At 46.6% G+C, this 27,661-nt stretch overlaps 1 protein-coding gene across 2 annotated transcripts in view; it reads left to right on the forward strand.

The window, feature by feature from the left end:
• LOC137561088 (zinc metalloproteinase-disintegrin-like halysase) overlaps window positions 1–27,661 on the forward strand; it is a 136,234-nt gene that overhangs the window by 69,255 nt on the left and 39,318 nt on the right. For both annotated transcript variants that reach the window (XM_068272331.1, XM_068272332.1), the window contains exons 9-14: window positions 917–1,086; window positions 2,889–2,973; window positions 6,418–6,548; window positions 7,851–8,028; window positions 20,272–20,361; window positions 25,263–25,458. In XM_068272331.1, the coding sequence (XP_068128432.1) occupies window positions 917–1,086; window positions 2,889–2,973; window positions 6,418–6,548; window positions 7,851–8,028; window positions 20,272–20,361; window positions 25,263–25,458 (850 nt within the window). The remainder of the gene's footprint in view (window positions 1–916; window positions 1,087–2,888; window positions 2,974–6,417; window positions 6,549–7,850; window positions 8,029–20,271; window positions 20,362–25,262; window positions 25,459–27,661) is intronic.

Consider the following 27,661-nt stretch of genomic DNA (forward strand, 5'->3'; position numbering starts at 1 on the left):
AGGTCATTGAGTAATTGTATGTTAGGGTTAGAAAAAGCACCAGGCAGAGCCAACACCAGCCAAATACATACCCGGGCCATCATCTAGTATCTATCTATCTATCTATCTATCTATCTATCTATCTATCTATCTATCTATCTATCTATCTCTATCTATCTATCTATCTATCTATCTATCTATCTATCTATCTATCTATCTATAGATATAGATATAGGTAGATAGCTATAGATATAGAGATAGAGATATAGATAGATATAGATATAGATATATATACACATATATACACACATATATATATATATATATATATACACACACATACATACGGAACACATGCACACAACACACGCACACACGGCACACATGCACACACCACACACACGGAACACATGCACACACCACACACACACTCACACACACACACACACACACACAAACACACACACACACACACACGGAACACACACACACACACACGGAACACACACACACACACACACAAGGAACACACACACACACACGGAACACACACACACACACAAGGAACACACACACAAGGAACACACACACACAAGGAACACGCACACAACACACACACACACACACACACAAGGAACACACATGGACACAACACAAGGAACACACACACACACACAAGGAACACACACACACAAGGAAAACACACACACAAGGAACACACACACAAGGAAGAAAATACTCTTACTTTTTCAATTGCAGAGTGCTGAAAAATGATTTTGAATAAAATATAAAAAATGATATCCTAGGATAAAATTTAAAAGAAAAAGTGAAATGAATAAGGGCCAGTAGATAAATGATACATTATTTATTATGATTAATTGAGGCAGTGGTAATATATTTTGTAAAACTTCATCTTTTTTGTGGATTTCTTTTGTAGGTGTACAAACCTTTAAAAACATTTGTGGCTCTGACTGGGATTGAAATCTGGGATAGAACAAACCAGATTGAAGTGGTCTCATCAGCTGATCTCAACCTCAGAAGGTTCTCTGAATGGCGGGAAAAAAATCTGTTGCCAAGAAAACCCAATGACAACGCTCAGTTCATAACGTGAGTAGAGGGTTAAGGTAAAGATTAAGTGAATTCCGCACTCTACCTCCGTTGCTGGGACAGTGCTGGAACCAGGCAACCTGAACCCATAAAAACGAGAAAGGAAGGAAGTTCTGCACCATGTCCAAGGCAAAAATGTTCCACCTTTTTTGAATCAGGTTAAAAATCATGAGTTTTTTGCTTTGGGCATTATGTCTCTCTCTCTCTCTTCTTCTTATTATTATTATTTCATCCTCTTATTTCATCCTCTTATTTCATCCAGTAGGGAATTGCAGATTTTCAAAACAGCTTATATACCATAGCTGGGATTTGAACCCAGGATGCAGTGTGTAGTAGGTATCTGTCTTACCCTCTAGACCATAAACCACACTACTTGGTAAAGCTGGCCTAGCATAAACCATACTACCATTATGATTAATTCAATAGAAAAAGTAGCATGATTAAGGATTGGTACTTTTTGAAAAGCATGCTTATATACCATAGCTGGGATTTGAACCCAGGATGCAGTGTGTAGTAGGTATCTGTCTTACCCTCTAGACCATGAACCACACTACATGGTAAAGCTGGCCTAGCATAAACCATACTACCATTATAATCAATTCAATAGAAAAAGTAGCATGATTAAGGATTGGTACTTTTTGAAAAGCATGCTTATATACCATAGCATATCTATTGAATTGATCATAATGGTAGTATGGTACATGCTAGGCCAGCTTTAGCATGTAGAGGTGGGACAAGGTCCTTCAGCACCCAAGGCTGAGACAGCAAAGTGCGCCCCCCCATCCCTCCCACCCCAGCCGTCACACACTGATTGCTATTACACTAAGAGGTGCCCCAGGGCCCCCAACCCCCCCAACACCTTAATCTCTACATATCTGGCTTGCAGTCACTGCCATGTATCACCTTTTCTTATTTCTTTCTGCTTCAAACACAATTGGGAATGACAGCTGAATGAATTGGGCACCCCCTCCTATACTGCGCCCTGAGGCTGGAGCCTCTCCAGCCTCTGCCTCGGCCCGGCCCTGAGTGTGGTTGATGGTCTAGGGGGTAAGACAGATACCTATTAACATGTAGTGTGATTCATGGTCTAGAGGGTAAGACAGATACCTACTACACACTGCATCCTGGGTTCAAATCCCAGCTATGGTATATAAGCATGCTTTTCAAAAAGTACCAATCCTTAATCATGCTACTTTTTCTATTGAATTGATCATAATGGTAGTATGGTTTATGCTAGGCCAGCTTTACCATGTAGTGTGGTTCATGGTCTAGAGGGTAAGACAGATACCTACTGCACACTGCATCCTGGGTTCAAATCCCAGCTATGGTATATAAGTATGCTTTTCAAAAAGTACCAATCCTTAATCATGCTACTTTTTCTATTGAATTGATCATAATGGTAGTATGGTTTATGCTAGGCCAGCTTTACCGTGTAGTGTGGTTCATGGTCTAGAGGGTAAGACAAAATCTGTTCCCAGAAGAAAAAGGGCCTGGTCCAATTCACCTTTTCTTCTAGGACATATTTCCATATTATAAATAAAATGCCTTTTAAGCCACTAGCAAGCATGAACATACTCAGAATAATGTTGACAGCACTTTTTCTCCTCCTTTTTGGAACTTTTTCAATTGCAGAGTACAAAAGATACTTTAAGCAGAAGATGAAAAATGATCTCCTAGGAGAAAACTTGAGAAAAAGTGAATTGATTAAGGGCCCAAAGCCTCTTAAAGCAACTTGCAGTTATTGCTATTACAGATGCAGCTTATGTTGATATATGAGATTTCACACTATGTTTCTCTTCCAGGCACATTGACTTTGATGGTTCTACTGTGGGACTGGCCTGGGTCCGCACACTGTGCAGTACAACACACTCTGCAGGAGTTATCCAGGTGAGACATCTGTAACATGACAGAAGATATTCAGAGGTCCTCAGATGTCTTCGTACAAGATACATTTTAGAGCACCAAAATCCGCCTCTATGCAAAAAGGGTGGCAAGGAAAAAAGGGTTTAGAGCTGAGTTTGTTTTGTCCCACTAGCTATTTAACCACATTCTCACACTGACCCCTTCTTCTACCAATACCTAACTTTAACCACCTACTCCCATGGTTAACCTTAATCACCCATCCCCCCCATGGTTAGCCTTAACTACCCCCCCTCCTCCCCATGGCTAACCTTACCACCCACCCAATAGCTTACCTTAACCACTTGTCACCCCTAAGGCGTGACCATCCATCCCCCCACAGCTAGCCTTAAACCTTAACTACCACTCCCCCATGGCTAACCTTAACCACCCACCCCACAGCTTACTTTACCTACTCCTCACCCCCACAGCTAACCTTAAAGTGAACCCAAGGTGAAAATAAACTAATAAGATAATCAATTGAATCTGTCCTGTCCCTAAAAATGACTTTTTTAGACATCTCTTGGTTTTATTTTAGTTATAAACATTTCCAAAGTAGACTTAGGGCTTGATTCACAAAGCGGTGCTAACTATTAGCACGCCTGTGAAAACCCCCTTAGCACGCCTAAAAGAGCTTTTCGCGCGCTAATTTGCGAACCGTATCGCGCGGAAAGTTATGCGCAAAACTTTGCGCGTGGTACTTGGCGCGCAATCTGATTGAGAAAACCGGTGCTAACCTACTTAGCACCCTGGTTAGCGCGCCTAAAGACTTTAGACGTGCTAAGTAGGTTAGCGCCACATAGTGAATCAAGCCCTTAATGTTTTATTGTCTCTGCTCAATTGCAGTGTCTAAGGCATCCCAGAAGGAAAATACACAGATAATAAGATAATATAATAACAGTTATATTGCGCTTTTCTCCTAGCAGACTCAAAGCGCCAACATGAACGATTGACCTTTTTATCTACCCTTTGCAGTCAGAAGTCCAGCTTTGGAAAGTGTTTTATAGCTGTAATTTGTTATCAGTAAGGGACGCTATAGCCTGATTGGGTGCCAACTGGAGAAAAATGCATAGCTGGATATTAACTCTTTCAGGCATGGAAAAAAGAAACAGCACAGCATAGATGTTAATGTTCTCGCCACTGTATATACACATGTCTATCTCATCACATGTCATCTCAGATACACTTAAACCGTCATCCACTACACCCTCTCCACACACACACTGTGTGCCAATCCCATAAAAGAAGTGAAAAAAGGTCATTTTTAGGTGCCGTAACCTCCCAAATTTCCCCTTCAGCCCGGTATTTAATAGTTGGCGCCCAAACTTCTTCCGATGGCAGGCGCCTGAATTTCCCAGATCACCATAGTCCTACATCACTCTGACAGAATTCTGGAGACTCAACGGTGTTCTAAAGGGTGGTACCTGACAAGATAACATAAAGCGCGGGGGAGAGCACTCTGAAATTATGTAGAAATATGCATAAGGTTACTAGCTACAACAAGATGTGAGGATTATTTTTTCATCTCTCAGCCACTGGGAGGGTTTCTATGATGATTTACACCAAGCTGAATAGGGAACAGAAGTTATTTCCGTAAGGTGGTAATGTCAGGGGGTGCAGTCATTTGTTCTCTATTTAGTCTTCTGGAATTAGGATTATGCACCATTTTTCTTTATTACCTTCTCCAGCATGGAGAGTGCTAGAGGAGAGAGACACAGGGAAATTAACCAAGAGTGACTGAGACAAAATATTAGTAGGTTTTTAGAAATTCCATGCAGAACTGTCTCAGACATCTTAAGAAATCATTAGATAGTGCAGATTCCTTCTAAAACTGTTGTATAATAGGAGGAGCTAGGAAGGTCTCTCAGACAGTGCAGTGTGTGAGGGGAATTGCTGTTGCTGAAGTAACCAACACATCTGCTGTCAGCAGGCTCTGAGTGAGGGGCGAGGAGCACTTCACAAATCACATCTAGCCTGCACTGCTGCACTATCTGGAGAACTGCTATGAAGCACTTCTTAATCTGCAGCAGTGTAGGAATGGATTTGCACTTTTCTTAACTGTACTGCAGCTCTAGAATTCCACTCTAAACTGCTGCAATTATGTAGGATTTGAGGAGTTTCTTACTATCATGCAGAACAGTCCCCTGCTGGTTAGAACAGTTTAAAGAGACTCTGTAACATTCAAAAGATCCCCTGGGGGGTACTCACCTCGGGTGGGGGAAGCCTCCGGATCCTAATGAGGCTTCCCACGCCGTCCTCTGTCCCACGGGGGTCTCTCCGCAGCCCTCCGAACAGCCGGCGACTGTGCCGACTGTCATTTCAATATTTACCTTTGCTGGCTCCAGCGGGGGCGCTGTGGCGGCTTTCCATTCCGAACTACACGGAAATACCCGATCTCATTCGGGTCCGCTCTACTGCGCAGGCGCAGGAAACTTGCGCCTGCGCAGTAGAGCGGACCCGACGGCGATCGGGTATTTCCGTGTAGTTCGGAGCCGACAGCCGTCAGAGCGCCTGCGCAGGAGCCAGGAAGGTAAATATTGACGTCACCGCTGCCCGGACTCCACGGAGGGCTGCAGCGAGACCCCTGACAGATGGAGGACGGCGTGGGAAGCCTCATTAGGATCCGGAGGCTTCCCCCACCCGAGGTGAGTACCCCCCAGGGGATCTTTTTATGTTACAGTTCCTTGACAAGTACCGGTCATACATCAGCGTCATTTCTCAAGTATGCATGCCCAGAACACTATCGGCTGCTGTGCACATTCGGGCAGGAGCGCAAATTACAGGAATTATTTGTTTAATGGGGGGCAGAGCAGCACAACTGAAATGAGCCCACTCAAACCAGTGATCGCTAGTCAGAGTGTTGGACAGAATATTTTTGGTGGTGGTGGTGGTGTGTGTGTGTGTGGGGGGAAGAGGGGGAGGGGCGGTTGGTGGCAGCAGGCCTAGGGCACTGGAAAGTACAAATCCGGCCCTGTACACAATGACAGGCTCAGCAATGCCACAGCAGGTGTAGCTCTCAATGGGCTTGATTCACAAAGCGGTGCTAACTGTTAGCACGCCTGTGAAAGCCCCCTTAGCATGTCTAAACGAGCTTTTCACGCACAAAACTTTAGGGCGCTCTGCGCGAAGTGCCCATTAAAGCCTATGGGACTTAGCGTGCGCATAGGACTTTGCGCGCGCAAAACTTTGCATGCTGTACTTAGCGCGCAATCTGATTGAGAAAACCGGTGCTAACCTACTTAGCACCCTGGTTAGCGCGCCTGAAGACTTTAGACGTGCTAAGTAGGTTAGCACCGCATAGTGAAACAAGCCCAATGAGTGTAATTCTCAAATCAAAATACACAGAGCTGCTCATTTCCACACTTACAAATGACTCCTTAGCTTTAGTTGAGCTGTAATGTGAAATGTTTGTCCCTTCCATATGTTCCTCAGGATCACAATACTAATTATATTGCCGTGGGTGCGACTATGGCACATGAAATGGGGCACAACCTGGGAATGGATCACGATGGTAACTCCTGCAGATGTGATTCTAAATCTTGTATCATGGCCCCTGTTTTAAGGTGCGTAAATTTAAGAACCAAACATTTCTTGATATTTTTTTTATTTCTTTTTACTGGTAACTATGTATTGTCAAAATGTATTTGAAAATCCTATTCTCTATCTAGTAGATACAGCAACTCCTAGTATGTGACATACAAGAGGGCCAGGCAAATAAGTTGCCTATTATGAACTACTGTACTAAGTCCTGGATTTACCTCACTGGAGCCTATAGGCACAGATGTCCTGGCTCCCTAGACTTCGCCCTCTATGAGCCTACAACCCCCCACCAAACAGCACTGCAAGTGTGTTGGCTGGCCCAGCTGTCACTTCTTCCTTACTTTCTTTGCTCATCATAGGTAGCTACAGGTGTCCCTTAGCAGTGTGGTAGCTACAGGTGTCCCTTAGCATTAGGTAACCAAAAGTATCCTCAGTATTAAGACTGAAGACTGGTCAGTGGAATGCCAAGAGCTGGGTGAGTAGCCTCTCATTTATGATCTGCTCAGGACTCTGCATAAGGAAGGAGGGAGGCACTAGGGGATGAGTGAGCCGCCTTTTCATCATGATGCGCCTGTAGGCACATGCCCACAATGCCTTATGGTAAATCCAGCCCAGACTGTACTGCTGAAATGACACCACCTCCTTCCCTTAGCTCACACAACTCACTAGCCACTCCACCAGATCACAAGTGGGTTGCTGTATATGCTCAGGGCCAGCACTGGACTGGCCAGGCAGTAGGCTTGGTCTAGATACAGATGTGGCTAAATTTAAAACTGCTTTATATCCTTTACTACTGTAGAGTTTTCTATTGAGTAACAACAATTCTTAAGGTGCCCATAAATCACTTGATATTGCAGCCTGATCAACCTTTTGATTCGATAATTTTATCAAATGGAAGAGAATTGGTGCAGAACTCTGCCTGCCCAATTGATCTTTCGATCAGTTTTCCCCCAAAATGGATATAGGGTTGCTGAAAAATCTTGGTTGTAAGGTGCATTGCAGCAAAAGGGTTGTGTAAAATGCCACACCCCCTTTCCCATGCTTGGGTGGGCAGTGTGAGTCCTGGTCTCAGCTGATGTCCGCTGTCACTGCTAACATTGGTAACACCTGACACTGACGCATGTGTGTGACATCACATGTGCTGAGCCACGTGATACTGGCACTCTAAGTGGCGCTGAACGACCAGGCCAGGAGTTGCGCATGGGCGGGCGGGGGGGAGGTACTTTACACTTGTATGGGGCCCGGCTGGCAGAGACGGCAGGACGGAGGGATGGCCAGCTTTAAAGTTTTATTTACCTCTACGTTATGCTTTTTATCTTTTGCAGTCACAATACCCCAAGAGAGTTCAGCTCCTGCAGCCACCAGAACTATCAAGACTTTATCCTGAATAGCATGCCGCGCTGCATGAAGGACAAGCCAAAGAGAGAGGATGTTATGACTCCTCCAGTGTGTGGGAACAAATTTACAGAAAATGGAGAGGAATGTGATTGTGGCACAGTGGAGGTAACTGCACCCAGTGGTGCTCAAATACCCCTTTTCAAAATTCGAGTTAGGTCGAATTCGAATAGTAAATTATTCGAGATCAGTCGAATATTCGAGTCGAATAATTTTTACTATTCGATTCGACCTCGGAATTCGAGCTCACTATTCGAGTCGGTATTCGAGCTCATTATTCGAGCTGACTATTCGAAATGGCCTTAAATAGCTTCCAACACTTGTTTTGAGGGTGAATGATGCAAGAAACCTCTTTTTTTCCAAGTAACAACAGCAAGTGATTATGTGGGGATGTTCCTTTAAAAAAAAAAAGTTAAAAAAGAGAAGTTGTGTCCAGAAATTTGTTCAGTACTGTATATACTTCTTCTTCTTCTTCTTTATCTTCTATATCTTCTTCTTCTTCTTCTATATCTTCTTCTTCTATATCTTCTTCTTCTATATCTTCTTCTATATCTTCTTCTTTTATATTGTCTTCTTCTTCTTATTCTTCATCTTCTTCATCATCATCTTCTTCATCATCATCTTCTTCTTCTTCATCTTCTTTTTCTTCATCTTCTTCATCTTCTTCTTCATCTTCTTCTTCATCTTCTTCATCTTCTTCTTCATCTTCTTCATCTTCTTCATCTTCTTCTTCTTCTTCTTCTACATCTACTTCATCTTCAACTTCTTCATCTTCTTCTTCTTCTTCATCTTCTTCATCTTCTTCATCTTCTTCATCATCATCTTCTTCTTCTTCATCTTCTTCTTCTTCATCATCTTCATCTTCTTCTTCATCTTCTTCTTCTTCATCATCTTCATCTTCTTCTTCTTCATCTTCTTCATCTTCTTCATCTTCTTCTTCTTCTTCTTCATCTTCTTCATCATCATCTTCTTCTTCTTCATCTTCTTTTTCTTCATCTTCTTCATCTTCTTCTTCATCTTCTTCATCTTCTTCTTCATCTTCTTCATCTTCTTCATCTTCTTCTTCTTCTTCTTCTACATCTACTTCATCTTCAACTTCTTCATCTTCTTCTTCTTCTTCATCTTCTTCATCATCTTCATCTTCTTCATCTTCTTCATCTTCTTCATCTTCTTCATCTTCTTCTTCTTCATCATCTTCATCATCATCATCTTCTTCATCTTCTTCTTCTTCATCATCTTCATCTTCTTCTTCTTCATCTTCTTCATCTTCTTCATCTTCATCTTCTTCATCTTCTTCTTCTTCTTCTTCATCTTCTTCATCATCTTCTTCTTCTTCTTCATCATCTTCATCTTCTTCATCTTCATCTTCTTCATCTTCTTCATCTTCTTCTTCTTCATCATCTTCATCTTCTTCTTCATCTTCTTCTTCTTCATCATCTTCATCTTCTTCTTCTTCATCTTCTTCTTCTTCATCATCTTCATCTTCTTCTTCTTCATCTTCTTCATCTTCTTCTATATCGTCTTCTTCTTCACTTATTTCTCTTTTCAAATTTTTTTTTTTAAAGAAATGCAGCTATTTTTGAGCGTAACAAATAGCTGGTGGCGCACGCATGTTGGAAGCGCCATTGTATGTGCTCCCTGGCAGTGGAAACACACAGACAGCAGGAGGTAAATTCAGCAGCAGGAGGAGGAGGATGAGTGTGTGGCAGCAGGCAGTCAATGAGGCAGGCAGCGTGACATAATAGCCCTGGTACCTAGCGGTGATACCAGGGCTGTAAATAAACACAGCAGGCAGGAGGTCCCAGACAGCGGTCGTGCAGCCCACATTGTGTCCAATACACAACTGGGACAACACAGTTTTCAACCCGGGCACCTCAGAAAAATTAAACCTTTTTTTTTTTTTATGGTTTTGTAGTTTTGGTTTTACAACTAATTACACAGACAGATATAGCTATTGTTTGACGTAATAGCTGGTGGCAGAGTGGCAGCAGAAGGTAAATCTGTGTACCCTGGCAGTGGGAAACACAGACAGACAGCAGAAGGGCAGTACACAGCAGCCCACTGTAGGTGTAAAATGTGTGGCTGCAGGCGACGTAATAGTCAAAGTGAACCAGGCTGGCTTAGTGAGCAGGAGCCAGGAGGTGGTAAAGGGTGGTAAGGCACATTAACGATGGTTCTTAGCCAGTTCATGTCCCCCTCTCGCCGACAACAGGGGCCAGGAACTCGCCTTCCACCCACGCCTGGTTCATCTTGAGAAACGTCAGTCTGTCCACAGACTTGTGAGACAGACGTGAGCGTTTCTCGGTGACCACACCACCAGCTGCACTGAAGCAGCGCTCGGACAGCACGCTGGAAGGGGGGCAGGACAGCACTTCCAGGGCGTACTGCGCCAGCTCGCTCCAGATCTCCAGGCGCTTGACCCAATACTCCATGGGATCAACAGGGGCATCGCTGTCAAGCCCGCTGTAGGACCCCATGTAGTCAGCCACCATGCGGGTCAGGCGCTGGCTGTGACCGGTGGAGGATGCTGCTGCATGCACCTCCTCTCTAGTCACTGCTGCCGGAGCCTCTACAGTCCTGTAGAGCTCGTGGCTGAGAGACAGCAGGTCTGTGGGGCGCTTGCTGCTGGATGCAGGCACCTGCTGCTGCCTCTGTGCTGGCTGCTGGACAGTGGGGGTGGAAGGCTGGGGGAAGGCTTCCTCCAAGCGCTCAACAAGGGCCTGCTGCAAGCTCCTTATTTGTTGCGCTGGGTCTCCTCCTGCAGGCGGCAGGAACTGGCTCAACTTCCCCTTGAGGCGTGGGTCCAACATCATGCTGATCCAGATGTCCTCCCTCTGCTTCATCTGGATCACCCTGGGGTCTCTGCGCAGGCACGTCAGCATGTGCGCTGCCATTGGGAAGAGGCGGGCCACGTCTGCTGGCACATCGACGGCAGTGCTGCTGTCCTCATCCTCCTCCTCTGCCTCGTCAGCCTCATCCTCTCTCCACCCCCGCACCAACTCAGCTGCACTGTGCTGATCCCCCTCATCAGCAGCAAGGTCAGGGACCTCCACCAAGTCCTCCTCCTCCTCCCCCTCAGAGGTGGACTGTGCAGCTGCTTGCCACTCCTGCTGGTCCAAGGCTGCCGCTCCCTGTTCCAGCAAAGCATCGAGGGCCCTGTTCAGCAGACAAACCAGGGGCACCCACTCGCAGACCATAGCATGGTCCCTGCTCACCATGTTAGTGGCCTGCAGAAAGGGAGCCAGCACTAAGCACACCTGCTGCATGTGCCTCCAGTCATCATCGGGGACGATGGACGGGATGTTGCTGGTCTTGTCCCTTCTCTGAGCGGCGGAAACAGTGGCCAGGGCAAGGTACTGTTTGACAGCGCGCTTCTGTTCAACCAGACGCTCCAACATCGCCAGGGTGGAGTTCCAGCGAGTCGGAACGTCAAGGATCAGCCGATGGCGTGGCAGATCCAGCTCCTTTTGCACGTCTTCCAGGCTCGCACAGGCTGCAGCCGAGCGCCGGAAGTGACGCACAACGTTCCTTGCCGTTTCCAGCAGTTCGCCCATCCCCTGGTAGGTGCGCAAGAACTTCTGCACCACCAGGTTCAGCACGTGGGCAAGACAGGGGATGTGGGTCAGGTTTCCCCTGTCTATTGCGGCAACCAGATTGGCCCCATTGTCGGCCACCACCTCTCCGACTCTGAGGCCTCTGGGGGTCAGCCAAATCCTCTCCTGCTCCTGGAGTTTGGCCAACACATGGGTTGCCGTCAGCTTGGTCTTCCCAAGGCTGACCAAGTGCAGCAGCGCTTGGCAGTGGCGGGCCTTCACGCTGCTGCTGAGGCGGGGGGTTTGGCCAGGTGTGCCGGAGGATGGCAGAGGATCGGAAGAACCTGCTGCAGTTCCCCTGACCCTGCGGGGTGGCACCACCCACTGTGTTGCTGCTGCTGCTGTGCCCGCTGCTGCTCTCCCATCCTCACCCCCTTCCACCAAGCTGACCCAGTGGACAGTGAAGGACAGGTAGCGGCCTGTCCCGAAGCGGCTGCTCCAGGAGTCCATGGTGACGTGGACCCTTTCACCAACCGCGTGCTCCAGCCCTCGCTCCACATTGGCCATCACAAAGCGGTGCAGTGCAGGAATGGCCTTGCGGGAGAAAAAGTGTCTGCTGGGGAGCTGCCAGTCTGGGGCTGCGCAAGCAAGCAGCGCACGAATGTCGCTCCCCTCCTGCACGAGCGTGTACGGCAGGAGTTGGGAGCACATGGCCCGTGCCAGCAAGCCGTTCAGCTGCCGCACGCGACGGCTGCTGGGAGGCAGAGCCCTAACCACCCCCTGGAAGGACTCGCTCAAAAGGCTCTGGCGTGGCCTTTTGCTGGCACGGGAATCAGCAGACACAGCGGAGGAGGCCACTGAGGACTGGCTGCCAGAACAGGCCTCAGTGTCGGCGGCAGGAGTTGCAGAGGGGGGAGGAGCAGTGCGTTTCCGCACTCCTGCTGGTGCTGCTGGAGGAGCAGGAGGGCGGGTGGCTGCTGTTGCTGCTGCTGCTGAAGGCTGTGCAGTGATGGGTGTGGTGCCACTGCCAGCACCAGATGCCTTCAGCCTCTGGAACTCCTGATGCTGGTGGAAATGTTTCGCAGCAAGGTGGTTGATGAGCGAGCTGGTGCAGAACTTTAAGGGGTCTGCACCTCTGCTCAACTTCCGCTGACAGTGGTTGCAAGTGGCATACTTGCTGTACACTGTGGGCATGGTGAAAAAGCGCCAGATTGGTGACAGAAACATCCCCCTACGGCATGGAAGCGCTGCTGCCTGTCTCCCTGTGGTGGTTGGGGGGGGGGCTTGGGTGCGGCTGGTGGTGGTACTGGCAGATGCTGCTGCTGCTGCTGCTGAGCCTGAGACACCAGCAGGCTGTGGGACCTGCCTACTGCTGCTGCCAATGCTTGCAATGATGCGCCTCCTTGCAAGGCCCACAAGAGCATCCTCCTCCTCCTCCTCAGAGCTGCTGAGGACGACATCCCCTGGAGGTGGTGGCACCCAGTCTCTGTCTGTCACCGGGTCATCATCATCCTCCCCCTCCTGAAACATGTCCTGCTGGGATGAGGACCCCCCAAACTCCTCTCCTGATGCATGGATGGGCTGCTTGACTGTCGCCACAGTCTTGCTGTCCAATCCCTCATCCCCCAAAGTGCCCATCAGCATCTCCTCCTCAAAATCGCCAACAACAGCAGACAATTGATTTATGATGCCTGGGGTCAAAAGACTGCTGAATGACAGGTCGCCAACTGACGGTGAACTGGCCTCCTCCCCAGGCCCTGCTGGGCGGCTGCTGCGAACAGGGGTGGTGGTGGTGGTGGTGAGGGTGGAGGCCTCAGATGCAGAGCTGATGGCGGGCTGCTCATCCTCCGTCATGAGTTGCACCACAGTGTCTGCATGCTTTTCCTCAATGGGACGTTTCCGACCCGGCTGGAGGAAAATCGGAGCAGGTGCTACACGCTGCTGCTGCTGTGTCTCTGCAGCGTGAGTTGCAGATGCTCCTGCTGGGCGGCGCCCAAGGCGTCCACGGCCAGTGGCTATGGGAGGAATGTTAGCCACTGACGCTGCTGCTGCTGCTGCGGAACTGTGCATGGTGGCGCGCCCGCGCCCGCGGCTTGCCACAATGCTGCTCCCTCTCCTCCTGATTCCCTTGCTGCCCTTCCCCTTGCCCAAACCGCGCTGGCTGCCACTTCCAGACATCTTCGATGTTTTGGGCGTATAGACAAAAGTTTTTTAAAAGGGCGGGTGAAAAGTGGGGTACTTTAATGGAGTGGGTTGGTGGGTGAGGTGACTGAGTGAGTGTCCCTAGTACAGTAAGTAAGTAGTAACAGTCAGGAAGTACAACTAGCAGTTACAACTTACAATAATCAGTAGTAATCACAAGTAAATTTAGTGTGTGTACACTACAGACAGTGAGTGCACGCACGCGCAAACATGCGCAGGAGCTAGCCTATGAACAGTGACTGAGTGAGTGTCCCTAGTACAGTAAGTAAGTAAGTAGTAACAGTCAGTAAGTACAACTAACTAATTACAATAATCAATCAGTTATCAGAAGGAAATAGAGTGTGTGTAGTGTGTACACAGACAGTGAGTGCACACACGCAGGAGCTAGTAGCCTATGAACAGTGACTGAGTGTCCTAGACTCCTAGTACAGTAAGTAGTAACAGTAAGTACAACTAACTAATTACAATAATCAATCAGTTATCAGAAGGAAATAGAGTGTGTGTAGTGTGTACACAGACAGTGAGTGCACACACGCAGGAGCTAGTAGCCTATGAACAGTGACTGAGTGTCCGAGACTCCTAGTACAGTAAGTAGTAACAGTGAGTACAACTAACTAATTACAATATTCAATTACAATAATCAATCAGTTATCAGAACTTGGAAATAGAGTGTGTGTAGTGTGTACACAGACAGTGAGTGCACACACGCAGGAGCAGCTAGTAGCCTATGAACAGTGACTGAGTGTCCTAGACTCCTAGTACAGTAAGTAGTAACAGTAAGTACAACTAACTAATTACAATAATCAATCAGTTATCAGAAGGAAATAGAGTGTGTGTAGTGTGTACACAGACAGTGAGTGCACACACGCAGGAGCTAGTAGCCTATGAACAGTGACTGAGTGTCCGAGACTCCTAGTACAGTAAGTAGTAACAGTGAGTACAACTAACTAATTACAATATTCAATTACAATAATCAATCAGTTATCAGAACTTGGAAATAGAGTGTGTGTAGTGTGTACACAGACAGTGAGTGCACACACGCAGGAGCTAGTAGCCTATGAACAGTGACTGAGTGTCCTAGACTCCTAGTACAGTAAGTAGTAACAGTAAGTACAATTAACTAATTACAATAATCAATCAGTTATCAAAAGGAAATAGAGTGTGTGTAGTGTGTACACAGACAGTGAGTGCACACACGCAGGAGCTAGTAGCCTATGAACAGTGACTGAGTGTCCTAGACTCCTAGTACAGTAAGTAGTAACAGTGAGTACAACTAACTAATTACAATATTCAATTACAATAATCAATCAGTTATCAGAACTTGGAAATAGAGTGTGTGTAGTGTGTGTACACAGACAGTGAGTGCACACACGCAGGAGCAGCTAGTAGCCTATGAACAGTGACAGTGAGTGTCCTAGTACAGTTACAGTATATAACTACAATACTAATACAATCAGTAGTAAAGGACAGCAGAAATACTGGTATAGAATAGAGAGAAATAAACAGAGGACAGGAGGACAGCTGCCCACACAGGCAGGCCCTGAGGCCTAAAGCTGTAAGCCTGCAGCAGCTGTGTCTGTCTCTATGTAACACAAAAGCTACTAACTAAAATACAATGTCTAACTAACTAACAACAATATAGGTGTGTATAGGAGGTGTATGTGAGCAAAAACGCTAGGTAAATGACCACAATAAAGCTCTTGCTAAGCCAAAGCACAAAGGAGCAACTCTCTCTCTATGCAAGTCTCAGGCAAGGACGGAGAAACGTAACATGGCGGCCGCTATTTATAGGGTAGGGGCTGGCCAGGGTCCCCCTCTGTGATTGGCTGCCGTCAGAGGGCCTGGGAGCCCTCTGATTGGCTCTAAGGACATCAATCTGGGCTATGACGCTATTCGAGCTCGGTACCGAGCTCGAATAGCGCCGTTTGCTCGAATAGCTCGAATAGTGAATGGGCTATTCGAGTGTACGCGAATAGCCCATTCGAATAGCTGCAGCTATTCGGAGCTCGAATACCGAGCTCGAACTGAGCACCACTAACTGCACCATACCCTCATAATAACATTAAATATTCAGCCACACATATCAAGGCTCAGCTGTGTAGACTGGGCCAAGCTGTCACCAGAAGAAAACAAACTTTACCAAAGGCTTTTCATGCACTGCAATACAATAACTAATTATATCACACTGACATACAAGCCCATATGCAATTCACTTTTTCTCCTGAGTTTTCCCCTAGGTGATATGTTTACACCTCATCAAATTCCTTTTAAGCCACCAGCAAGCAAGAAAATACTCAAAGTGATTTTGATAGTACTTTTTAAATCAAGTTTTGGTTACTTTTTCAGCTGTAAAATGCTTATTTTAAAGGGACACTGAGGAGTGCCCGAATTTAAAAGAATACACTTACCTGTGGCTTCTTCCAGCTCGGATCCATCTGAAAATGGCGCCTGAGAATAATGGCGCATGGTGTTGCCGCTAATCTGTTTGCCGCTTATCGCTATTTAACGTTAAAGCCTTATCGTTATTTAGCGTTAACACACAGAACCCTCTCTGTACCTATCCCTAACCCCTAAACCCCCCTGGTGGTGCCTAACCCTAACCACCCCCTGGTGGTGCCTAACCCTAAGACCCCCCCCTGGTGGTGCCTAACCCTAAGACCCCCCTGGTGGTGCCTAACCCTAAGACCCCCCTGGTGGTGCCTAACCCTAAGCCCCCCCGGTTGGTGCCTAACCCTAAGACCCCCCTGGTGGTGCCTAACCCTAAGACCCCCCTGGTGGTGCCTAATCCTAAGACCCCCCTGGTGGTGCCTAACCCTAAGACCCCCCCGGTTGGTGCCTAACCCTAAGACCCCCCTGGTGGTGCCTAACCCTAACCACCCCCCTGGTGGTGCCTAACCCTAAGACCCCCCTGGTGGTGCCTAATCCTAACCAACCCCTGGTGGTGCCTAACCCTAAGACCCCCCCAGTGGTGCCTAACCCTAACCTTGACAGTGTTACATTAAATCCATTCACTGTTTTGCAGTTAAATACTGTCTGCAGTTTGGCTTATGAAGGGCGCTATTGATAAATAACGTTAGTGTGTGCCACTATTGATAAATAACGTTAGTGTGTGCCGTTTTTCTTCTTTTTTTCCCTGTGCGCCATTATTATGCAGTACTAATGATAAATAGCGATAAGCGTATCTTTTTAATGCGGCGCCATTTTTATGCATAGGCGCTGTGCGCCATTATTCACTGATCCGCTCACCATAGGTGGTGAAGTCCGTCGGCATCCTCCTGGCTCCTCTCCCTCAACTTCCGCTGGCCCCTAGTTACTGGCGTCATCCGCGACACCCGGGCCGGTCATCGGGCCGGCTCTTCCTGGTTAATGACACATGGCGTCATCACGCCGGCCGCCTCACGTGATCACGATGGCCGGCGTGACAGGTCTGCGCATGCGGGGAAGAGCCGGTCCGACACCCGGCCCAGGTGTCGTCGGGTGACGCCGGTAACGGGGGCCGTGGAGGCTGAGGGAGAGGAGCTAGGAGGACGCCGAGGGACCTCACCACCTACGGTAAGCTGGAAGAAGCCACAGGTAAGTGTATTCTTTTAAATTTGGGCACTCCTCAGTGTCTTTTTAAAGAAAATATGAAAATTATCTCCTAGGAGGTAACTTGGGAGAAAAAATAATTGCATATTCAGTCATGTGATATACTGTAGTATATGCACCCCATGGGTATTTTTTATTTACTTTTTCCACATTCAGATATTTGATCTCCATTTCAATAATCATGATAAAATATACAGTATACTATTAACCACTTCAGCCCTCAGTCGTTTTCACTTTATGCTTCCGAGCAATGTTCACCTCCCGTTCATTAGCCTATAACTTTATCACTACTTATCACAATTTTTTGTTTTTTGCACTAGCTGAAGAAGGGGACCCGCCGTGGCCCCGAAACAATTGTCATTTTTTGTGCTCATGAAGCAATAAACTGAAAACTTCTTAATCTTGAATTGGTGTGCTGACCTGGAACTTTGCACTTGCTACTTATCACAATTAACTGATCTATATCTTGTTTTTTTCCGCCACCAATTAGGCTTTCTTCGGGTGATACATTTTGCTAAGAACTACCTTACTGTAAATGCATTTTAACAGTAAGAATAAGAAAAAAAATGAAAAAATTCATTATTTCTCAGTTTTCGTCCATTATAGTTTTAAAATAATACATACCTCCATAATTAAAACCCACGTATTATATTTGCCCATTTGTCCCGGTTATTTCACCGTTTAAATTATGTCCCTATCACAATGTAGGGCGACAATATTTTATTTGGAAATAAAAGTGCATTTTTTACGTTTTGCATCCATCACTATTTACAAGCTTGTAATAAAAATAAAAAAATAGAACTATTTTATCTTTACATAGATATTTAAAAAGTTTAGACCCTTAGGTAAATATTTATGTGTGTGTTGTTTTTTTTTAATTGTAATGTTTTTTTTTATTATTAAACATTTTATTTGGGTATTTTTGGGAAGGTGGGAAGTAAATTGTAATTTTTTAAATGTAAATTTATGTTTTTTACTTTTTTGTTTTTTTTTTATGTAGATGTAGTTTTACTTTTTGGCCACAAGATGGCAACCTTAGGTTTGTTTACATGACGTCACTCTAAGCGTAACATGTATGCTTAGAGGGACGTAGGGGTACGTAGGGGGCAGAAAAAGCAAGGCTTCCGGGAGAAGCTGTCGCTTTTTCTGCGGGGGGGGGGGGGAGGAATCAGTGATTGGGCACCATGGCCCAATTCATTGATTCCTGGGCTAACGATCCGCGGCCAGGAGCACGCATGCACGCGCGCGATTGGCCGCGGGAGCGCACATGGCCTCCTGGACATGGCTCTACGTCCAGGAGGAGAAAGTGGTTAAGTATCATTCACCATTTACATTGTTAAGTAGACCTCTTTCTTTATCATTACCTAAAACACCTGAAATTGGAGTCAGGTGGGTGGACTAAATCATGTAAATAGAAATTGGAATGCGATTCCGATTTGTGATTTTGAATCGGTACTGCATGCTGCGTTTTGTCTGCATTTTCTTCTTGTGTTGCTAGCATCCAGTGAAAATCGGCATTGTAAATAGGAATCACAAATCAGATTTGCAGTGTGCAGGGGGCCTAATACATGTTGGAAAGAGGACATAAGCGGACACAAATGCGTTAGTGGGCTCAGGCTCTCACAGTTTCTGTGTGTCAGGTGAGATATCGCAGGAAATGTGGGTGCCCGCTATCGGAAGAAACTTGGGTACCAGCCGCCGTAGGGACCGGCTTTTTGCCAGCTTTTATTTAAGGTGAGACCTGTCTAGGGGGTGATATCATGATATCACCATGCCTACATGCAAAAGTTCACTAAGGACTTGTTTACGCTAAGAGCATTTGGAGATTTTTTTAAGCGCTGGCAATTTTGAAAATCGCCCAGAGCACATGTGCAATGATTTCCTATGAGAGTGTTCACATATGAGCGTCTACATTGTGTGCCATTCTGAAAAGAGCTGCCAGTACCAATTTCTGAGCGCTTTGGCTCAATGGAATTTTATAGGGCAATCGCTAAGTGCTTGAAAAAGTGGTTTGTATAGCGATTTCCTGCACGCTTTTAAGAATAAATGCATTGTATTTATTCATTTCCGGGTCAAAGAGTTCACTTCCTGACTGACGCCAGAAAGTGAAAATCTCAATCGCTCAACAAAAGCGCTTAGGAAATCGCTTACTTAAAATTGCCTTAACGCTCAGAAAACGCCAAGAATCACTTAAAGTAATTGCGCACAAACGTGTTCAGCACTTGTTATCGCGCTTGCGATTTATAATATGAACAAAGCCTAAGAGCTGTTTCACACCAGCGGTGATTTTGCCATTCTGCAACATTTCAGCATTTTTTGAACGAGAATCACAGATGCTAATCAGTGTGAAGAAGCCCTTCATAAAGAAAATAATAGAAGTCTATGAGACTGGGAAAGGTTTTAAATCATAAGACACTGGTGCACATTGTACTTACCCTTAGCATAATGTAGGTAGGCAGCATAGCAAATGTCAGTAAGCCTCAGAAAATGTCTGTAGAATAACACGTCTGCATAAATAGAGATGGCCCGAACCGTTCGCCGGGCGAACATCTCTGGGCCTTCTACTACTTCCGAGTCGCTATGACCCAGAGTAGTACGCCAGCGCTGCCCGGCGGTGCGCGTCCTAGATCGCGCTCCTGTTGCCGGGCACTCTCTGCGCATGTGCGTGACGTGTTCGCCGGCAAATGGTTCGGGAACCGTTCGCTACATCTCTGTGCATAAAGTGATTACTGCCTATAGAGCACGCCCTAGTGGCTGCAGCTCTGGCGCTTTGAGTACGCCAGGAGAAAAGCGCAATATAAATGTTCTGTGTCTTGCCATAGAATGAAACTTTCTAAATAGACCAAAACACAGTACAAAGTACATGCATGCCCAATACAATTACATAATGCGTTATTTTAAACAACAAGCATTATGCAACAACAAAAAGCACGTAATGGCTGAATTTGCTCTTTATGTTACTCGTGAACTTAAAAGGTGTGTAAAATCAAAGCCCTATAACTATAACTACCTTCTCTTGTTTCCACAGGAATGTACCGACAAGTGTTGTGACGCCGCTACCTGTAAAATCAAGGAGGGAGCTCAGTGTGCAGAGGGGGAGTGCTGCTCGGACTGTCGTGTAAGTATTGTTTATTGCCACGTCCTTTTGTTTCCTTCCCATTCCTTCACATTGTAACCAAGGCCGATTCTGGCCTTTCTGCTGCCTGAGGCAAACTTGTGAGGATGCACCCCACCCCCCACATTTTGCTCATTTTGGAATAATCACACATCAGCCAACAATTTACTCTGCTTCATTTAATGTTCTCACATGACATGCTGCAGCTCAATACAATAGCACACTGGCTGGATGTAAGTCTGTGACATACAAACTACTCACCCTCAGCCACTCCATTCCTCCTACACACAATACAAAAAATGCTGCCTCTGAAATCTCTGCGCCTGATGCAAGTGCTTCATGATACAAGTCACCTTGCTTCATGAGAGAACCGGCCCTGATTGTAACCTCTCAAATAATAACGCTTGCTGTCCGAAAAATGTGCACAGGAGGACTTTTCCGCAATAGACAAAAACAGAACAGATTAGTAGAACTGACCCATAGAATATTATTGTCTATTCTGAGTCTGCTGTCTGGATTGCCAAAATACTGGGCAGCCAATATACCGGTAGTGTGAATGGGGTCTAAATGCATTAAAATCAAAAATAGCACATACATATCTTAAAGCACCAAATCTTGTTGTAATTGCTATCTCGTCCTACAATGTGTCCTATGACCTCCTACATCAACGGGTAATTACTAGTGTTTAAATGAGCATTAAAATCATGTTTCTTTAACATAGCCCTTATGGTTAAGAATAAGGAAAGTTTTATTGGGGAAAATCAAGTGTTAGCAATAAATAGGTTAGGGATTGGATTAAGTTACATTAAGGAAAGGCAATCAGGTGGTAAAACATTAAAGCGGACCCAAACCAAATATTTTTTTAAACACTCCTTCAAGCCTATGAGCATTTCAGTGCATGCTTTTAACCCTTCTCTTTTCCTAACTAGAGTTATTAGGTGGCAGCCATTAGCAATTCCTCCATTGCCGGATACCACCTACTCCACCAGTCTGCCAGATTCTGTCCCGGCAATATGAAAGGAAGGGAGGGGTTCCTCCAATAAATGTAAAATATTTTATATCTGTCATCATGCAGCTGAAAAAAAGCTACTATTTATTATTATAATTTAGAAAATAGATTTTATTTCTGAAATCTTGTATTTTTAATTTGGGTCCACTTTAAGGTTAAATACAGCGGAAATGGCAGAGTAAAATGAAGGGGTTACAGTCAGCATTAAAGCAAACATGAACTGAGAGGGATATGGTCATGGAGGCTGACATATTTATTTCCTTTTAAAAATTGCAGACTGCCCGACTGTCCTGCTGATCCTCTGCCTCTTAGGGCTCGTTTCCACTATCGCGAATCTGCATGCGTCCAACGCATGCAGATCCGCACATGTAATACAAGTGGATGTGCCTGTTTCCACTGTAGCGTTGTTGAGGTGCGTTTTTTTCAGCGTGAAAAAAACGCACAAAAGAGCCAACGATTTCGCCTGCGTCGGGAATCCGTGCGAATCGCCGCTAATGTATTTAATAGTAAAAACGCATGCGTTTGTTACATGCGTTTTTACCCGCGATTTCGCGTGCGATTTCGCGTGCGATTTCGCACCTTTTTCAATTTTATTTAGCCCTGGCAGTGTCATGGTTAATTTCGCATGGCACCCTGCCATGCGAAATCGCATGCGAAATCGCGGGTAAAAACGCATGTGGAAACGCATCCGCATGCGTTTTTACAAGCGTCGGAATGCGGCCGAAATCGCGTCGCAACAGTGGGAACGAGCCCTAATACAAATAGCCATAGACCCTGAACAATCATGTCAATTAGGTGCTTTGACTGAAGTCGGACTGCATTAGATGCATGCTTGATTCAGGTGTGTTATTCAGACACTACTGATGCCAAAGGGATCAGCAGGACTGCCAGGCAATAGAGATGGCCCGAACCTCCGATTTTAGGTTCACAAACCGGGTTCGCGAACTTCCACAAAAGTTCGGTTCACGCGAACTTTTGCGAACCGCAATAGACTTCAATGGGGAGGCGAACTTTGAAAACTAGATACACTTATGCTGGCCACAAAAGTGATGGAAAAGATGTTTCAAGGGGTCTAACATCTGAGTTTTTGCATGCATGAGTGGGTTAGATGCCAAAAGTCCCGGGGAAAAATCTGGATTTGGCGCAAAGCAGCGTTTTAAGGGCAGAAATCACATTGAATGCTAAATTGCAGTCCTAAAGTGCTTTAAAACATCTTGCATGTGTATACATCAATCAGGGAGTGTAATTAGAGTACTGCTTCACACTGACACACCAAACTCACTGTGTAACTCACCACAAACAGCTGTTTGTGTAGTGACGGCCGTGCTGGACTGGTGCACACCATGACGAGAGTGCAGGTGATGGCGGTTTTCCAGCCCATATGGTCGCCGGGCTGAGGTAGCTGAATGACAGAACAGTGACTGTCCAGCTGATCAAATCTGGTCTGTCCACAATAAAGCAATGACACCCACCGAGACACCCTACCTAGGATAGCAGCCTACCGAGTACTAGACCTGGGTTTGATTCCCGGCCAATGTATGTAAGCTGGCTTTTGAAATCCTACAATTCCCTAAGCAAGCTCATTTTTCTCTTGGATATATCACAATGGTACATGCTACACTGGATTCAGCATGTAGGATTGTAGTGTGTTGTGTTGGTGTAGGCCTGGGTTCAATTCCTGGGCCTGGCCATTGTATGTGAGTTGGCTTTTGACAGCCTACAAATTCCTAAGCAAGCTCATTTTTCTCTTGGATATATCATAATGGTACATGCTAGGCTGGCTTCAGCATGTAGTGTTGGTGGTGGTATAGTGGTGAAGAGAGCTACCTACCGAGCACTAGACCTGGGTTCAATTCTCGACCAAGGTATGTAAGCTGGTTTTTTAAATCCTACAATTCCCTGGAAGATGAGACCCTCCTCCCTCCAGGAGGAGGGAGGAAAGGGAAAAAGGACTAAGGGAACAGTCAATAGGGTCTATGGGCAACCGTATAGCATAAACAAGGTTCCATTTGCGATTATTTTAATTTTTTTGCAAAAATACGGCGGAATCTTCATAGCGACGGAACTCAGCGCTGGTGGAATCTGCGAATTCCGGAGGAACGGAATTTGCTCTTTCCGATCATCCCTAACAGGGACACTGTGTGCGCTCACGTGGGTAGGTGGGTGCACTGAAGTGAACAACAGGTGATGGGTATTACAAATCTGCACCTGGCACAGTAGTAATTACCACCAAGGGGTCTAAGGCCAGCTGTGACTGACTGACAGAGCTGTATATAATGCAAGTGGGCCACACACACACACAAAAAAAAATACATCACAAGAACAAGATTAGCTCTCAAAAGAGCTGTTGAGGGGTGCTTTTTTATCAATAAGAATCAGCCAGGAGCAAGCTAAGAAGCCTACAAGAGTCTGACTAAGCTTTCCGTATAGGTCTCTGCACAGCAGCTCTCTCTTCTCTAATTACTGCAGGCACACGAGTGAGTTCAATGCCTGACGCTGCCTGCCTTTTATAAGGGGGAGTGGAGCTCCAGGAGGGAGTGTAGCCTGATTGGCTACAATGTGCCTGCTGACTGTGATGTAGAGGGTCTGGTTGACCCTAATGATGCACTATGGGGGCAAACCGAACTTCCAGAAAAGTTTGCGTTCATCCGCGAACGCGAACTACCAAAATTCGCCGGGAACCGTTCACCAGGCCATCTCTACCAGGCAATTGGTATTGTTTAAATGGAAATATGTATAGCAGCCTCCATATGCTTCTCACTTCAGATTGACTTTAAGTAAAGGAGAGAGGAAGATTATCAGAGTATAATGCAAGGGGGGATTAGGCTAGCCCATGTAGAGTTATACAATGTCTGCATGTTGGGGTGACACCATTCATTGTGATATCCTGTACCCACTTATGCTGACAATGACAACATACATATGCAGATAGTGAAGGTAATTGTGTTAAACGATGTGGAGGGACCTATATTAAAAAAAAACACACATCCAAGTATATAGATTACCTGTAGGGGACCATTGTTTATAGACAGAGTCGGTTCTAGTAACAGTGGATCCCCAGGGCACAATTACTCTCCCCCCCCTCCCCCAACAGACATCCAAACAAAAAGCGGGTCTTTGCTGCAGCCAAATTCCCCCCCAGGGCCCCTGAGCCGGCTGCTGTCCCTCCCTCCCATGGCTCTGGGGCCATGGGGTGATTGTCCCCTTTGCCTCTATGGTAACGCCGGCCATGTTTATAGAAGCAAATGAGTATTACTTAGTATTGGGTATTACTGTCAGAATTTAGGCATGCAGACAAGCATGGAAATCAGTATGCTTATCACTCAGCACCAGAGCAGGGACAAGGTCCTCCAGCACCCAAGGCTAAGACACCAAAGTGCGCCCCTCCATCCCTCCCACACCAGCCATCACACACTGATTGCTATTAGACTAAGAGGGTCACAGGGCCCACAACCTCCCCAGCACCTTAATATCTAGTTATCTGGCTTGCAGTCAATGCTATGTATCCCCTTTTCTTATTTCTTTCTGCTTCAAACACAATTAGGAATGACAGCTGAATGAATTGTGCGCCCCCTCCTACACTGCGCCCTGAGGCTGGAGCCTCTCCAGCCTATGCCTCGGCCCTGCTCAGCACTGTGGATGAGCAGATATTTCTCCATAGGAAGTCATGCTAGCAAATTAAACTAACAACTGGCCAGTCAGTGTGCTGGGGCTGCTGGTTAACTAACACAGTTGCTGGCTAACTGATTAGTTGTATGTGGCTTTAATTTGCTAGGACGGCTTTAGCTTCCTGGGTCAGTGTAGCTTTGCATGATTGGATAATAATCTGTTCACCCTTACTCAAGAGAGGTAAAAGTCAGCATCATCCAGATCTTGTTTGCTTTCTCTTCCCCAGCTAAAGCAAGCAGGGTCGCTATGTAGAGAAGCAAAAGATGACTGTGACCTGTCTGAAATGTGCGATGGGAAGTCCTCCGTGTGTCCGGCTGATAGATTCCGTATGAATGGATTCGCCTGCAGTAATGGAAATGGTCACTGCTATAATGGAAAGTGTCCCACTCTCCAGAGTCAATGCCTAACATACTGGGGATCAGGTAAGCAGAAAGCAATTTTCCATTCAGACATACAGTGGACTCTTAAGGTGGCCATACACTGGCCGATGTGCCATTAGATCGACCAGCTGACAGATCCCTATCTGATCGAATCTGATCAGAGAGGGATCATATGGCTGCCTTTACTGCAAACAGATTGTGAATCGATTTCAGCCTGAAACCGATTCACCATCTGCTGAGCTGCTCCTGCCGCCTGCCCCCCCCCCCCCCCCCCCCGTATACATTACCTGAGGCTGGCTCCCGGGCATCTTCTCCGCATTGCACGGCTCTGTTCCGGCTCCATTACGGCGCTTCCTGTGTTACTCTATTTGAACTTCCTGGTCACTGCAGTGACACAGGAAGCGCCGGGATGGATGGAGCCGGAACAGAGCCGTGCAGCGCGGAGAAGACGCCCGGAGCCAGCCTCAGGTAATGTATACTTGATCGGATCGGCCGCCGCTAACGACGCGCACTTTACCCGCGGGCGATCGAGGGTAATTTCCCGCACGGCGCGATCGACGGACCGATCCGATTTCGGGAGGAAATCGGATCGGCGGCTGCGTTTACCGCAAACTATTGGCAGCAGATTCGATCCCAGGATCGAATCTGCTGTCGAAACGGCCGCGAATCGAGCCAGTGTATGGCCTGCTTTCAGGGCCGGCCCTAGACTTTTTGCCGCCTGAGGCAAAATTTTAAAAAATCGCGCCCCCCCCCCCCCCGCGGGTGGGGAGGAGGGTCGGACCTTCCCTCCCTCACCTGGGTCACCCGATCTGCGCTCCTCTCCAGCTGTAAATGGTTAAGTACCAGCGGCAGTGTATAGATTAAGAGGCAACGGGCGGGGATCACTCACCTTTTCTGCGTTCCAGCGAGCACTCCACTGACGTCACTTCCTGCAACGCCGCCCAGTAAGTGGGCGGCGTTGCAGGAAGTGACGTCAGTGGAGCGCTCGCTGGAACGCGGAAAAGGTGAGTGATCCCCGCCCGTTGCCTCTTAATCTATACGCTGCCGCTGGTACTTAACTATTTACAGCTGGAGGGGAGCGCAGATCGGGGGACCCAGGCGAGGGAGGGGGGATCCGACCCCCCTCCCCACCGCTAGGCCCAATACCCCCTTTCTGCCCGCTACTCCTCCCGCTCGGTGGGCGGCCCCCCACCCACGGACAGGCGGGTGCCGCCCCACCAGATGTGCCACCTGAGGCAAATGTTTCACCCCGCCTCATGAGCGGGCCGGCCCTGCCTGCTTTATTTATCCTTCACCTATGGAAGTGATGGCTATCCTTAACACTCCAGCTGTGACAAAACTACAAATCCCATCATGCCTCTGCCTCCCCGAGTTATGCTTAGAGCTGTCAGAGTATTGCAATGCCTCATAGTAGTTCCACCACAGCTGGAATGGCAAGGTTAGTCATCGCTGACCTATGGCTATGGGTACTAGTAAATACCCTATAAATGTAGTTTCTGATTGCTTGAGAGTTATTACTGAAAGTAGACCTAACTAATACCCCCCATGAGGTATTTTCCATCCTCCCTCATCTTCATTGTCACAATTTACAAATATAATTTTTTTTTGGGGGGGGGGGGGGCACACTGAGATCACCTATAACACACAGTATGGTCACACGGATGTTGGTATAACACAGTAACAGTACACGTTGATCACGCAGCACACAGTGGCCAACAAAGGGGTATTGTCACACTCACAAATGTCTGTGACACTGTTTTACTATGTTTTGGCACACTGAGATTACACACAGTATGAGTAGTGAAGGAGCATAGGAGGATAGCGCACACATCAGAGATTGCAGGATTGGGTAAGAGCACATGGTTTACTTTGAATGTTTACATGTTGATTCCATATTTCTTTGAACAGCCCTGTCATCACTGTCTTGGTAGATGGTATATTATCTTAAGGCATTGTCACTTCAAATCTAAGTGAAGTATATGGTCCACTACCCTTTCTCTCTCTTATATGTTTACTAGCTGATGGTCAGGTGTTGCCCGGGTATGAATTTGCCTGGTGTTGGCTCCGCCCACTTTTTTTCTAATCCTAACACACAATCACTCAATTACTCAATGACCTAGTTTGTGAGTTTTGAGGTCTTTGGCATCAATAATTTGCATTGAAATGAAACAAATCTGATTGTCTGTTTGTGGCTCCAACCCCTATTCTGAATTTGAACCCCAGTCACAGAATGACCAACTGTACC

This window comes from Hyperolius riggenbachi, chromosome 3 (assembly GCF_040937935.1).
Source record: "Hyperolius riggenbachi isolate aHypRig1 chromosome 3, aHypRig1.pri, whole genome shotgun sequence".
Classification (NCBI taxonomy): domain Eukaryota; kingdom Metazoa; phylum Chordata; class Amphibia; order Anura; family Hyperoliidae; genus Hyperolius; species Hyperolius riggenbachi.